This window comes from Cervus elaphus, chromosome X, assembly GCF_910594005.1.
Source record: "Cervus elaphus chromosome X, mCerEla1.1, whole genome shotgun sequence".
Classification (NCBI taxonomy): domain Eukaryota; kingdom Metazoa; phylum Chordata; class Mammalia; order Artiodactyla; family Cervidae; genus Cervus; species Cervus elaphus.
Window position 1 is genome coordinate 155,494,749 of NC_057848.1, and position 15,869 is coordinate 155,510,617.

General features: G+C 44.0%; 2 protein-coding genes across 9 annotated transcripts in view; one reads left to right on the forward strand and one right to left on the reverse strand.

The window, feature by feature from the left end:
- Positions 1 to 1,064: 1,064 nt before the first annotated feature.
- Positions 1,065 to 1,887, reverse strand: LOC122689659 (40S ribosomal protein S3). Its single transcript, XM_043896265.1, has one exon. The coding sequence runs from the start codon at positions 1,861 to 1,863 to the stop codon at positions 1,132 to 1,134; it is 732 nt and encodes a 243-aa protein (XP_043752200.1). The 5' UTR covers positions 1,864 to 1,887; the 3' UTR covers positions 1,065 to 1,131.
- A 4,220-nt stretch (positions 1,888 to 6,107) lies between these two features.
- The window catches only part of MAP7D2 (MAP7 domain containing 2), a 97,718-nt gene continuing 87,956 nt past the window's right edge, over positions 6,108 to 15,869 (forward strand). For 4 of the 8 annotated variants that reach the window (XM_043897682.1, XM_043897675.1, XM_043897678.1 and 1 more), the window contains exon 1: positions 6,108 to 6,319. In XM_043897682.1, coding sequence (XP_043753617.1) covers positions 6,193 to 6,319 — 127 coding nt within the window. In that variant the 5' untranslated portion in view covers positions 6,108 to 6,192. Of the gene's footprint in view, positions 6,320 to 6,432; positions 6,541 to 15,869 lie in introns of those variants that run through there. The other 4 variants (XM_043897681.1, XM_043897683.1, XM_043897679.1 and 1 more) reach the window with 3 other exon arrangements.

Here is a 15,869-nt window from a genome sequence, read left to right on the forward strand (position 1 = left end):
TGGTTAAAGAACCAAACCAAATGTTTGTGTAAAAAAAAAAGACTTGCCCAGAATTAATTGTTGAGTCTGTCTTGAACATCCAGCTTCTCAAAAAGACCACCTCTTAAGGAGCCTATAAACTGCATGATGAAAATTCTTGTATTTTATTAAGGAAATGGCCATTGGTTTACTCACCACATCCATGGAATTGTGACTATAAACATAGTTGCTTACAAAACTCATAGTGACTTACAGCTTAACGTAATCTCATCTTTCCTGTAAATATAAAATATAGGCTGTTGCATAACAACTTGAATAGATACAAACTGCTATAAGTACTGACCTCAGAGCAAGTGAGAAATCAAATAGATAAAAGCATGTTTCAAATAAAATACCTAGCTGGATTTATACTTTATTGCATACAGATTTAACAACATCCAGTATTGTGTGGCTTGACAGTGAAATGAAAAGTAAGTTCTTTATGTTCCCTGACAATCATAAAGATTAAATTTAAAAGATTTGTTTTGGTATGAGATGTTTAGATCTCTATCCTGCTTATTACTAAGGGGAAGTTTCATTTATACAGTTTGGACTCCCGTGAACTTTTGCATACCACTTGGTATATTTTTATTTACCTTAAAGTAGCATTCTTGCATTTTTCTTCCTGTCTAGAAAAAAAATTAAGTCTTGTAAGTGTGATAAGACACTCTTAGGAATTTGGAGAGTCTGTTGGACTGTATCTTCTCTTCCTCCACAGCCGCCTTGTGCTTAGGAGGCCTTGTGATAAGTGAAGAGCCTGTGCCCCAGCCCCCACTCTGCCCTTTACCTGCAGGTGACCTCACATACCTTCTCCAGCTTGTCTGAGCTTCAGGGCCCTCCCTCTGTAAGATGAGAGATAACAGTACCTGCAGAAGCAGCATTATTGGGAGGATTAATAACGTATTCATATGTGTGATGCACTTAGAGCAGTGTCTGCCACCATTCACTTGATATCTAGGACTGTATAAGGTATATGCATGCCTTTTATATTCTCAATTTATCATTTTTTACTTGCAGTCTTTTTTTTTTTTTTTTTCGTCTTTTAGAAAGATTTTATTAAAGGTCTTTGCAGAGCAACATTCAGATTCCAGAACCAGCAGCCAAGGAGACCTATTATGCTGTGGGTACCGGCTGGGGCATGGCAGGCGGCTCTGGCTTCCCACCCTTCTGTTCAGAGATGGGGGTGGTGGGTAGTATTTCATCTTTGGGTTCCACAATGCTCACATGATCAGGCAGAGGTTTCTTAGGGCCAATCTTACCAGTTGGGTCCCAAGGCAGCATGATCTTTACCTTGATGCCCAGCACACCCTGTCTGAGCAGCACATGGCGCACAGCAGTGTCAACATAGTAGTTAACAGGGTCCCCACTGTGGATCATGAGGCCATCCACAAACTTCATGGATTTAGCCCTCTGTCCTCGAAGTTTCCCAGACACCACGACCTCGCAGCCTTTGGCCCCACTCTCCATGATGAACCGCAGCACACCATAGCAGGCCCTCCGCACAGCAAGACCTCCTAGGAGCTTGTAACGCAGAGATTCTGCCTGGGCAATGGCACACAGTCCTCTTGTGGCTACCTTTTCAGCGTAAAGCTCTACACTGCCTTCAGGGAAGCCAAATCTCTTCTGAACCACAGCAGTCAACTCCCGGATCCGCCGGCCCTTCTCACCAAGTACATTCTGTGTCCTGGTGGCCAAGATAATGATTTCTGTCCTGGTTGGTGTAACTCGGACCTCAACTCCGGAGTACCCATCTTCAGCCAGCTCCCGAGTGAGAAACTCATTCAGTTCAGCTTTGAAGATGCCATCAGCGACAAACTTCCTCTTCTTGGAAATTTGCACGGCCATCTTGCCGCCGCGAGCCGCCGAAAGGAAAGCTTACTTGCAGTCTTTTGGTTCCTATAATAAAAGAAGTGTGTAGAATACATTTGTATATTTATGTCAACACAGTATTTAAAATAATTGCTACCACCCTCATTTAATTCAGCATAAGACTAACAGATGGAATTTTCTAAATTGCCTAAAGAAAGATATTTTGCAAAATACTAACTTGCTCTATATTTCTTTAGAGAAAAGTTTAGTAATGTTGATAAGCTCTGGTCATATTTCATTCTTAAGTCTTAAATCAGTCTCTTACTATAGATTCATGACAGCTAATTAGTACTGATTTGGAGGTTTCTTTTCTCATTGTTTGGAATTATGATTCCCATTGTCTGGAATCAGATGCAAACTATTGCAATTAGAAATAAAATATGAAATAACTTTCAATGTCGTATGAAGTTGATTGTTTTTAAACTGTCTATGATGTTTTAAACTAAACTTTATTCATGATCATTCTTTTTTTTTTAACATCATTAAAATTTTGATTTAAAAAAATCTGTGATGTATGAGGGAAATATATACATTACCTGCTTTTTTATTTCTGTGTTTTTGGTTGTTTGATTTGAATGAATCCATTTGGTCAGACTCCAGATACAGGATTTTCTGGGCAAGTGAATTTGTTACAAACCTCTACTGAAGACATTTTCTAACCGTAGGTCAGTTGCCCAGAATGATCTCAAATTCCCAGAATCCCATTCACTGGACCTTATTTTATAGGTCCAGTGACATAGGTGCAGAGACATAGGTGAAGTAGATACTTATTCTCTGGTCAACTTTCTCAGTTTTATAAAGCCAGTCTTTTCTGTTGCAATCCAGGCTTTGGTTCACAACCTGATGGAAGATCAAAAAGTGAAGACAAAATCTGAGTAAGGTCTCATTGCTGATTTGATCCACCAGACTCAGATATAGAATTAGTTGACTTTTTGCGAATTTGATAAAGTTTAGTACATATTTATGTTTTAAATAGCTCAGAAATCTGAGAAGAATCAAGACTTTATTAACTTGACAGTTTACCTTCCGAAAGCAAATGTAGAAACTGACAATTTTCTTTTAAAAAGCAAGTTTAAAAGTGTCTCTAATGTGCAGTAAAATGATTAATATTGTTAGATTCCATCCTTGAGTACGCATCTTTTTAATAGTTAATAGGTAAGTGTGCTGTGAAGTACAATAGTTGTCTCAGGGAAAAACTGTGATTATTGAGTTGCAAACTGAACCAGCCATCATTTTTCATGGAATACCATTTTTACTTGAACAACTAACAAACTGGTTATTGAAACGGGTTCGTGGTCAGCATTTTCTTGAAAATGAAAGAAATGACCCTGTCACTTCAAGGAAAACACAACATTTGTTGGAGGTGATAAAATTTGAGTTTTAAGTGAAAAAGAGTTGGGGAAAATTGATAACTGCCACCGTTAGCTTGACAGCTTCACAGTAAAGAGGTCAGTGGTGGTAGTAATGGATGTGACTTTTAATATCATAGAATGAAATGTGTTGACATTTGGAAGATTGTAGCAGAGTCAAGTAGTATTTTCTAAATGATTGTATTTTAGTGTGCTAGTATGAAAAATCTGTGTCAGATTCTGCATTGCAACTAACTTGAAGTTACCATTTGTCAAGATTGGGTGTAGTATCAAGAACATTCTTACCTGGAAAACTATTTCTCTCTTTTCCAAGGACATAGAGGCTAGATTTTCTTCGTGTGTTTAAACAACCTACTGTAATACATTGAATACAAAAGCAGATATGAGACTCAATTTTCAGTTAAGCCGGACAATAAAGAGATGTTATTTATGTTAAAATTTAGGTTTATTGTTAAAAGGAACAAATCTAAAAATTTTCTAACATAAATATTCCCCCAAGTGAACTTACTTCAAAGAAAACTGACAGTGTTGTAATATTAACATGGGCGCTTTCAGGTAAAAACAGTTTTGGAAAATATCCACCAGCATCAGCAGATAGAGAAGTTCTTTGGGATTCTTAATTTTAGGTGTAAAGTAGGAATTAGTCAGGTTTTACTAAAGGACCAAAAAAAATTTTTAAGTTTTGTAGGCTCTATGATCTGTGTTACAACTAAGCTCTGTGGGTGTTTCACAAAAGCAGCCTGAGACAAGATGTAAAAAAATGACAGTGGCTATATTCCAGTAAAACTTTATTAAAAGTAAAAGTGGGCTACATTTGGCCCATGGGCTGTAGTTTGCCAACCCCTACTGTAAAGGGGCTCGAGGCAAAAAAAAAAAATGAGAACTGCTGCATTAACTAACATACTAGGTGGTTTAACAGATTTCAAGGTGTTTGAGGAATTCCCTGGTGGTCCAATGGTTAAGACTCCATCCTTCCACTGTAAGAAGAAGAAGAAGAAAAAAAAAAACAGCTCCAGTGCCCTAATTAACTTGTTTTAATCTTACTGGGTTAGGAACACTTTTCATTACAGCCAAGGGACCAGCCCCAGCTTGCCCACTTTGCTGCCCATTTGTATTTAAACTCCTGGCTATCTCACCATAGTTGCACCCTACACCCAGCACACCTTCGGGAGTGTTAGGAAAACGTTCATCACATTTTTGTGCCAACAGAGGGACTCTCCAAGCTTATCACTAAGAACCCAGCGATAAGTTACTGAGGGTTTCAACTTGTCAGGGTTTCGTGTTTTGTATAATTGACACACTATAAACTTCACCCATTTAAAATGTACAGAGGTTTTTGTACACTTAAAAGAGTCAACCATCACCATAATGTAATTAATTGTAGAACGTTTTCATCATCATCACATACCCCGCCATTCCACCCCACCCCCATTCAGCTCTGTTGCTCTTTTTTAAATCATGCATTTTTCCGCGAGGGGTGAAAGTTAAAATCTGGGGGCTGGTCACCATCCAGCAGAGAACGCTGCAGCAGAAATGTTCTCCTTGCAGAGATTTGTCTAGTAGTACTAGTGTTTGTTAGTCGCTCTGCTGCTGCTGCTGCTGCTGCTAAGTCGCTTCAGTCGTGTCCGACTCTGTGCGACCCCATAGACAGCCCACCAGGCTCCCCCATCCCTGGGATTCTCCAGGCAAGAACACTGGAGTGGGTTGCCATTTCCTTCTCCAGTGCATGAAAGTGAAAAGTGAAAGTGAAGTCGCTCAGTCGTGTCCCACTCTTAGCAACCCCACGGACTGTAGCCTACCAGGCTCCTCCATCCATGGGATTTTCCAGGCAAGAGTACTGGAGTGGGGTGCCATTGCCTTCTCCGGTTAGTCGCTCAGTCTTGTCCAACTCTGCGACCCCACAGACTACTGTAGCCCGCCAGGCTCCTCTGTCCTTGGGATTCTCCAGGCTAGAATACTGGAGTGGGTTGCCATTCCCTACTCCGGAGGATATTCCCAAGGATCGAACCTGGGTCCTCCTGCGTTGCAGGCAGACACTGTTACAGGTACCTGTGTGCATTATTTGTGCTCCTGTAAGGAAGGAACCATTGAGTAGTCCTCAAGTGGAGTCAACAGGGAGTAGGGGCACAGTTGGAAGGCAGACTACATACCTCTGCTCTTCCTTGAAGGTTCACCCAGCTGCCGTCCCGGAGTCCTCTGGTTAGCTGCAAGTCTGACTGCAGTGAGGGAGGACCTAGCTCCTGCCGCCCCTGCGCGCCTGTGCTTGAAGGGAGACGTCTGCACACATGGCATGGGCCAAGTGGCACCTGCCCGAGGCCCTGCTAGGACCTGTTGCCAGAGCTGCAGCTCTAAGTATGTGGTTGCCTAGTGTGTGTGAACTTAATGTGAGCCGTGTGAGGATTTGAATGCACGGTGTGTGAGAACGTGTGCATGCTGGGTGGGCAGGTGTGTGTGCACTGTTTGCAAACTGAGTGAGGATGTGAGTGCATGCTGCGAGAAACCGCATTCCCTGTGTATAACACTGAGTGTGTACACTGTGTGAGGATGTGTGTTTACACTGGGATGTGTACGCTGCCTGCTGTGTGTAAGCACCGTATGGGGAACGGTGTCCATGCAGTGTGTTCTTTCACGCTGTGAAGACCAGTGTACACCTCGAACGCGCACGCGGTGTGTGGGAGCTCTGTGAGAACCAGTGTGCACATTGCATGTGCATGCCGTGTAGGCGTGATGCGTGAGAGTGGCTGTGCATATTGCTAAGTGCATGAGGTACGCGCCTGCTGCGGGAGGACCCGTGTGCACCTCGCGTGTGGACGCGGTACGCATGCGCAGCTTGAGAACCTGTGCGCACATCGCACGTGCACGTCGTGGGGGGGACGCGCGCGGGTTCCACAGCGCGGCGGCAGGGGCAGTGCGCCTGTGCAGCCTCGGCATCCCGATGGAGCACGGCGTCTGCTGCGCGGCGGCAGCCGGGACGGAGGGGGCTACGCGGGCCCCTCCGCTTCCTGGGAAGATGGCCGAACCGGGCGCGGTGAGGACCTCACCGCCCAACCACCGGCCTTCAGGTAGGGGGCTCTCGGCTGAGGCGGGCGCGTGGGCGCCTCAGGCCCCCGAGGGGGGCGGGGCGGGCCCGCCGGCAGAGGCTGTGGAGAGCATGGTGTGGGAGGCGGGGCGCGGAGCGGGGCTCACATCCTCTGCTCTGCCTGGAGTCGTCTGGGCGCGGGGTCCCAAGGCCGCGCCCCTCACAGCGCCGCCGACAGGGGACACCCCCTCTCAGGTGACCTGAGTGAGTGGGTGCCATTGGGGGGAGGCTCAGGGTGGGTGACAGGTGTGCTTGGTTTGAGGGGTGGCGGCAGAGGCCATGCGTGATGCCCTAGGGGCCCCGAGTGTCTGGCCCAGTCTCCTGGAGCAGCCGGCATGGGGGGCACCGGGCTCGGCCGAGCCGGCGCCGGGGGTCGCCGGGGCCTGCGCGCCCGCCCACTCTGCGTCTCGGGCGTCGAGCGCGAGTGGCAGCCCAGCTCGGTGCTTCGCGGCGTCCCCGGGGGGCCGAACCCGCGCGTCACCCGCCGGTGGAGCGGCCAGGTGCGAGCCCCCAGCCGGGTTCCCCTGCCGCCCGCTCGCGCTCACCGAGGCCGCGGGTACACTGCCCCGGGGTCTGACGGGGCCGCGCGGCAGATGAGCCCCCGACCCTCGGGGCTGCAGCTGCTGGGAGCTGAGGAGGCACGGTCCCCGTATTGGCTGCCCACAAACGAGCGAAGCGGGCAGAGATTTTGAGGACATTTGACGGAATTTTCGATAAGCTAGTCTCGCGTCTTTTAACGTTCTGTAAAGTGGTTGCAGGTAGTGCGGAGGTGTAAGCGACGTGGAAACCGATTTCATGTTTTTCCTGACAGCATCTTTTTTTTTTTTTTTCAAGTTAATGGGAGCTATTTTTAAGACGTGTTTTTACCGCAGTATAGCATGCTTCCCACAAAAACGCGCCGATCTTAAGTAAAGGATTTGGAGATTTATCACATCGTGAAGATCTGCGTGTTTTATGTAAGGTGTACCAAGGAAGGGAAGGAAATCAAAGGAAATGTTATTGAATCACTTAAAACAAGATTTTCATGGGGGAAGTGGTATTTTTTTTTTATTGGGCCTTCATTTGTATCATTTAGAGAAGGAGGGGGTGGCTTAAATCTTGCCCGGTTTGCGTTTTTCATCATGCATATTTTGAAAGGCAGAATTTAACAATTATCACAGGATTGTGATATAAATACTATAAACACGTACTTCTGTTTTCGTCTTTTTTGCTTGAGAAACTCGGTCGCATCTGCTAGGAAAGAACCCAAAACCTACCCATCCGTTAGAACCAGGTTGGGGGAGGGGAACCTAATAGAATAAAACATTGGGAAAGGAAGGTTGTTAAAATTCACATTTTAATTCGGTTGAGAGTTTAAATAACTAGGTAGTTTTGATGTTGTAGAGTCAAGGTGGAGCTGTATGGTTGGGCCTGAAATTTATCTGTGGTATTTTATTTTATTTGAAGGCACTTAATAAGAGAAATCCCATGGACAGAGGAGCCTAGCGGGCTACAGTCCATGGAGTCGCGAAGAGTCGGACACGACCTCGCGACTAAACAACAACAACAACAAATAAGGGTACCATTCTTATTAAGTTCTAGTTGAAAACTTTTATTGTAAAAAATAGCTTAAAGCTATATTCCTTCATTTGACAACAGAAATACGGAAAGACACGTTCTGTGAAGGTTTAAAATATTTCAGGGACTTCCCAGGCGGTCCAGAGGTTAAGACTCCTCCCTTCCATTGCAGGGGGGAGGAGTTTGATCCCTGGTCAGGGAACTAAGATCCTGCAAGCCACCCGGTGCGGCCCCAAACAAAAGGTTTTTTAAAAGATAAAATATTTAATAAACTTCCATGTACATTATTAGGGTTGGTGTGGAAAAATTGGAGTATTCAATTTAGGTGTCAGGTAGTAGAAGGGTTTGCTCTTTTAAAGCAGGTTTTGTGAGGCTAGGTATATTGAAAAATAATGTCATCCTCAGAGGAGTCTTGATGATTGAGGTTTTTATGATTATCCATCCTGATAGTGATTATTCTTGGCCATCCAAGGCTTTATCATTTGGGACCTGTTCCTGAAGAGATTCAGCCTGCATTTCTTGAGGGTCAACCATTGTTCCTAAGTTTGTGCTGAGTGCTTTGAGGGTCAGAAAAGACAAATTCCAGAGATGTTTAGGCTCTCAGACAATTTCATAGTGGGGGGGTATGGGCCGGCAAGTGGTTTTCCTGGGAGAAGGTCTCATGGGAATACCTTTCTGGTTGTTTCCTCTAGCAGCAGGTTCTTCTAATATTGAAATCCTGTGCATTTTTCCCTATTATCCCCCAGTGATGCTTTCTTTCTTTCCCTTTACCTACACCCTTGGATGGAAATTACCAGAGTACTGTTCTCTTTAGTGCTTTTGTTATGTGCATGATATAAGGAATGAGGTGCAAGCACCTGTTGCTTGAATCTGCTTAAGTACCTTTAAAAGGCAGGAAGAGGACTGTCACCAGAGTCTGTCAGACTGCCTTGGTGTCACACAGGTCCTCTGCTCCCCTCAGTCTGAAATGGCGCCCTTCTCCACTTTTCCCGTTGGCATTCACTTCCTCTAGGCCCCTCTCAGTCTGAATTAAGGAACTTCGTCTTTTTTTGTGCCTGTAGCACCTGCAGGAAAGCACTCTTCTTATTCTGCCCATGTGATGACATTAACCTTCCAGCTCCTCTCAGCAGATGTTCTTTGGGGGCCCACTGTGAAGAGAGCCCTGACTGCCTGGGTGTGAATGCCATATCTCCTCCTCCTGCTTTCTCACCTGCAGAGACATTGTTGAGCTTCAGTTTTCTCACCTTTAAAATGGGTGTAAGAACACTGTGGTGGGGGGAAGGAATAGAAGAACTGCTTTGAAGATGAAGGAATTAGTAGCTGTAAAGCAGTGCTTGACATAGTAAATGCTCGAGCTAGTCATACAGTGTCCCTTCTATTAGATGATCAGCTTGAGAGTAAGGCCTGGGTCCAGGTTACAGGTACCTCCCACAGTGCCACCTGGTGCAAAGAGTGGCTCTATGGTCATCCTACTCATCCTCAAAGTTTTTGCACACAGTAGGTCTGTAATTGATGTTCAACAATTGCATTAGGCTGGGAGCAGCTCCACTGGGTTGAGTAGATACTCACAAGTCGGATTGAAGGAGTATGTCGGTGGAGGAGATTGGTATAGTGGAATTACAGAACATGTTGAGCTTTCCAGTGCTTTCTGCAGGTAAATACTGTTTCCTAAGTTGAATTCATTTGCCCATAGTTCCCTGATCGGAAGGGAATTGCTTTGAGGTGAGAGTCCCTTGGACAGCAAGGAGATCCAACCATTCCATACTAAAGGAAATTAGTCCTGAATATTCATTGGAAGGACTGATGTTGAAGCTGAAACTCCAAAACTTTGGCCACCTGATGCGAAGAACTGACTCACTAGAAAAGACCCAGGTGCTGGGAAAGAGTGAAGGCGGGAGAAGGGGATGACAGAGGATGAGATGGTAGGATGGCATCACCGACTCAATGGACAAGTTTGAGTAAGCTCCGGGAATTGGTGATGGACAGGGAAGCCTGGTGTGCTGCAGTCCATGGGGTCGCAAAGAGTTGGACACGACTGAGCAACTGAACTGAACTGAGATGAAGTTCCCTGCTCACCTCCCACCCAGATTAGGAGAATGGAAGGGTGCAAACTGGAAGTTCAGGAGAGACTCCCCTGGGGGCCACAGTAGGGTGGGACCAAGTTTGAAAGTTTGAGAGTCCGGCCCCAAGAAATTCAGAGTTCTTCATCCTCTCTCAAAGTTGTATTTGAAACTTTTTTTTTAATTGTCCAGCCACGCAGCTTGTGGGATCTTAGTTCCCCAGCCAGGGATTGAACCCCTTGGTAATGAAATCGCAGAGCCCTAACCACTGGACCCACAGGAAATTCCCTATAACCATTCTTGACCACTCTAATACTAAAATTGTTTGAACCTAAGAGGAATGAGTTGAGCTTGTGCACGTGTTCTAACATCATGAGTCCCTTTGGCCTTGAGAAAGACATTCCCACTCCCCTAGGTCAGGAGACAAAGAGACAAAGTTGCATTTGGTCTGGGGCTTCTGGCTTTGTTGAGTGACAGCACTGGTGGACTTGGACTTGGCAGAACCTTCAGGGCAGATTCCTGAAAGCCTGTCTGACTATAAACTGTTTATTTTTTTTGATGTCCTGAGCCTGGTGACACAACTAGTTAAAGTCTTTCATTTCTGTCCCTAACCCCCTTTCCTCTCCAAAATTAAAGGATATTTTCCTGTCATTCAGATGCCCCATCTTCTGGAATGGTTCAGTTTTTGAAAGAACATTTTATCTTCTTTTTGAAAATTTATTTATTTTTAATTGAAGGATAATTCCTTTACAATATTGTGTTCATTTCTCCCATATATCAACATGAATCAGCCATAGATATACATACGTCTCCTCCCTCTGGAACCTCCCTCCTACTCCTCTAGGTTGTCACAGAGTACCAGGTTGAGCTCCCTACATCATACAGCAAATTCCTATTGGCTATCTATTTTATGTATGTTAATATATATGTTTCCATGCTTCTCTCTCAATTCGTCCCACCCTCTCCTTCCCCCACTGTGCTACAAGTCTGTTCTCTACGTCTGCATTTCCATTGCTGCCCATATAGGTTCATCAGTACCATCTTTCTAGATTCCACATATATGCATTAATATATAATATTTGTTTTTCTTTTTATGATGCCACTCTGTATAACAGGCTCTAGGTTCATCCACCTCATTAGAACTGATTCAAATGCATTCTTTTTTTATGGCGGAGTAATATTCCATTGTATATATGTACCACAACTTCTTTATCCATTCATCTGTTGACAGGCATCTAGGTTGCTTCCATGTCCTGGCTATTGTAAATAGTGCTGCAATGAACATTGGGGTACACGTGTCTTTTTCAGTTATGGTTTCCTCAGACTATATGCCCAGTAATAGGATTGTTGGGTCATATGGTAGTTTTGGGCTTCCTTGGTAGCTCAGCTGGTAAAGAATCCATTCCTAGTTTTTTTAAGGACTCTCCATACTGTTCTCCACAGTGACATTTTGCCTTCTGTATTAGCTGTACTGATTGACTTACACAACAGAAGGAATTTCAGGGCTGAATCAGGTAGGTGAGAGATGGGGTGGATGCTGGTCAGTAGTCTGGTGGGCTTTGTTGGGAGATTTAACAAGATAGAACTCATAATGTGCTCAGCATAGTAAGCACTCACAGGGCAGGTGGTATGATGATGCTTATGATGGTATTTCCTGGTTTGGCAGCTGTGTGTCAAGAGCAGGGAACCACAAGTTGCCACTTTTCTTATGGCCCAAACTTGAAGGTCCTAGAATGTCCTTTCTGCTGCATTTGGTGGTCAAAGCAAGTTCACAGAGCCAGCCCAGATTCAAGGGGAGGGGAAATATACTCCACCTCTTGAGGTAATGTGTGGTAAGCACCTAATGGAAGAGGAGGAATCTCCTTTTCTAGAGGTTCTCAACTGTAACAGGTAAGTACCTTGAAATTGAGATGTTAAGTAAGGGAATTCCTTGACTTGGTGCATTCACTGCCAGGGCCTGGGTTTGATCCCTAGTCATGGAACTACGATCCTGCAAGCCACGAGACTCAGCAAAAAAAGAAGTTTAAATAAGTTGGTCAAGGTCACACATTAAGTGGCAAGCCAGGGCTCAAACCCAAGTGTGTTTGACTCTGGAGTTAAGTATTTTTAATCTCCATGCCTCTGTTCTATTCCAGATAGATTATAACAAACTCCTTTTGTGCATGGGCCATGCCTCCCACATTTTCTGTACCCTACTCAAGATCTAGCTTAGTACTGTTGATACACATTTTATGAAGATTTTGTGTGCCTTTTTTATAGTACACAGTTACTTTTCTGTATAAAGTTGATGATGACCTTCATTTCTTAGAACTACAGCAAAAATTGTATCAACAAAAATGCTTAGAGAGAAGCTTCATTTAACAGAATCTCTTGTTTGCCAGATTCCAGGATATCAATGGGTATCAGATTGCTTTGTCAAATAACTACAAATGTTTCTAAATATGTGCTTTCAATTTATATCGTACTGTGTACAATAATGAACCATAAGGAGTCTGGCATCTGTCCATAGGCCACACTCTGAGTAGTTTTGCCCTGGACCAGCATTTCCCAAAGGGTGTGATACACAAGATGATTTAGATTACATGTGGACAAATTTATCTTCTCAGTTTTAGATTAATAGTCCTGTGGATTCTTTCCTTGTGTTATAAAAATACAACTAATACATCAAACTAATTTCATGAATATTTTCAGCATGAAGTACAATATGAAAAAAATATTCAATTTAAAGAACAATTTAAAGAAAACTACTGAGTATATGTTGGTGCTAGCTAATGCAAATAGAATGTTAGCCTTAACTATTTAACTCAGTATATCCAAAATATTGTCATTTTAACATGTAATTAATATAAAGAATTATTAATGAAATATCTCACATTCTGTCCTTTGCACCAAGTGTTCCAAAACCAGTGGAAGACCTTACACTTCCAGCTCATCTCTACATGGACTAGTCAACAGTTCAGATGCTCAGTAGTCACTGTGGCTAGTGGCTCACATATTGGACACGGTGATCTAAAACATTTCCCTCATGGCAGAAAGTTCTGTTGGTCACATAGGGCACCATGGCATTGAGTGTCGCATGAAGAACAGGATGTATGCTATAGTATTCAGCCTATCGTAGCTCTCTTGTGTGGAAATGAAAAGATGCTTTGATAAAACAGCCTCCCCTGCAATAAGGCAAAACCTGCCTGGACCCTCAGGCTCTCAAGGGGAGAGGCTGCTTTTGCTTTCCCCAGTGTGGGCAGGTGCCAAGGTCCTGACACGGATTATTGTCTTGGATTATTCACAACGTGTGGAAAAGGAGTAGGCTTGGCTTTCTGGTAAATGTTGGGCTGTTATCATGGAAAAGCATGGTATAATATTGATGGAACAGTGGGAGGAGAGCGGTATTAGCCAGCGTGCACACTCCACATTCAGTGTCAGGTCCAGTGGGGAACCCCCTCTTCAGGGTGGGCTCTGTGAGGCCAGGTCTGGCCATTCCCCCCAAGGCTAACATTGTGCCTTCCTAGCTCCTGTTCACAGAAGCCACTCTGATTATGATCACCAAGTTCTGGTTGACTGACAGGACACACCCTTAACTGTGGAGACCACGTAATTGAACAGTTTCAGGGAATGCAGGGGCCAGGCCACCTCCTGTATCCTAGGTTTGATGATGTGGTGAAGCTGGCACTAGCTCTAGGGGAACTTACTGGGCAGGGCCAGGTAACCCACACTTGCTTTCAGGGCCTGCAGGACAAGTCCCTGCCCAGACCAAGTTGTCCCCATCCTGAGCAATTGATCTGTCTTTGGTGGCTCAGACGGTAAAAGCATCTGCCTACAATGCGGGAGACCTGGGTTCAATCCGTGGGTCGGGAGGATCCCCTGGAAAAGGAAATGGCAACCCACTCCAGTACTCTTGCCTGGAAAATCCCATGGACGGAGGAGCCTGGTGGACTGCAGTCCATGGGGTCGCAAAGAGTTGGACACGACTTCGCGACTTCGTTTTGCCTTTGGTACCAAGTTAACTGTTGGTTTAGCAGGTCAGCCAGTGTGCAACCCCAACTTCTATGGTAGATCTATTAAATGCACTTTCTTCTTATCCCTTCCCTTGTTTTTCTCTTTCTCTCCCACTTTTCATATTCATTTTTGCTATATTTTGTATAAGCAGAAGGAAGGAGAGAGGAGGACATAAAGAAATACCTGAAATTAATAAATACAGAGCAGGAAATGCCCCTACAGCTTGAATTTTTCACCAGACACCAAAAGTCCTTTATTAAGTAGTACTATGTGTCTTTGTTTCAAAACAGCACTTTAATATGTACCCATAACTGGAAATAACCATCTGAATCATAAACTGGGTGAAACAGGATTCTCCTGCCGCACTTATTTTTAAAAATACCTCCCACCACACCCACACACAAGATTGCCCTATGTTCTCTCCCCTTAGCACCTAGGCCTGCACTTTCAGCATTCCACTGACTAGAGAGGCAAATGTCCTTGTGCGGGGGAAGCGGGGCAGTGTCTCCTTTTAGGAGAGTTTGCACTTCTCTACCTTGTTAACTGTGTGTGTTCGGTTCTCTTGAGCACCAGTCAGGGGTGACAATTTGTGGTGAAATATTATGACAGCCTTCATTGGAAGCTTTCTTTGCACGTGGGTAAGTTTTGCTCATGTAGGTATCTGTTATGAACAAAACTTTGTTCATTTTCTTTAGTTAGGTAACCAATATTATTGAAGTAGATTTAGTTATATCCTCAGACAAAAAGCCCTCTTTAAAATATTTCTGATTCTAATTGCAGTTTTCTTACTGCGAAACATGTTCCTGCTCTTTTTCCCCCCTCCTCACCCACCTAAATTTCCACTTCACTTGATTTTGTTTTTGGCAGTCATGAATTATTTCTAAAGAATAATTGCTTCTTATTAATGGTCCATTAATTTCTGCATATGGTGGAGGGCATGGCAACCCACTCCAGTTTTCTTGCCTGGAGAATCCCATGGACAGAGGAGCCTGGCGGGCTACAGTCCATGGGGTCACAGAGAGTCAGATGGACACGATTGAGCAACTAAGCACAATTTCTGTGTATCCTTAATCGTCTGGGGTGAGAGTAACTCTTTTTTTACAGCAAAACAGTCACGGGAGTGAAATGAACTGTTTCACTCTAGCCTAATCAGCTTCCATTTCTTTTTTTCCAGCTTCCATTTCTCTTACTTGTCTTTTACTTTCTCTCAGTTTTGATTGAGAGACCCAAGAAGACCCAGTGCCTTTCTACTAAAGAGTGTTGAATGTCCTGTGTGGTATATAATTTTACCTTTATTAGTTAAAAATGAAAAGGATTACTGTCCCCTTTTTATTTATTTATTTATTTTGCCCCCTTTTTAAATGTGTATAAAGATGCCCTGTAGTGGTGAGTAAAGATTTCAGAGTGAGTATCTCTTATGATCAGGCCAATTCAAGCAGGAGATACTATACACAGTGCTGTCCAGTAGAACTTTCTGTTCTCCATGTGTTCCGAATGATAGCCACTTGCCACATGTGGCTATTGAACAGTGAGGAACTGACTTTTTGTTTGTATCTGATTTGAAATAATTTTAATAGCCATATGTGGTAACAGCTCCTGAATTGGACTCTGCAGTTAACTAGATATTTACTGACCTTGCCAGGTTAGATCAGAAATGAGGAGTGTGTTTTGGGCTCAAACAAGTTCCTTCAAACCCATCTATTCTTTTTTATATTTAATTTTTATTTTATTTTGGAGCATGGTTAATTTATTTTTTTTTCATTTATTTTTATTAGTTGGAGGCTAATTACTTTACAATATTGTAGTGGTTTTTGCCATACATTGACATGAATCAGCCATGGATTTACATGTGTTCCCCATCCCGAACCCCCCTCCCACCTCCCTCCCCATCCCATCCCTCTGGGTCTTCCCAGTGCACCAGCC

Excerpts from the sequence above, each read along its gene's own strand:
- LOC122689659 (XM_043896265.1), bottom strand. The coding sequence starts at position 1,863 with ATGGCCGTGCAAATTTCCAAGAAGAGGAAGTTTGTCGCTGATGGCATC.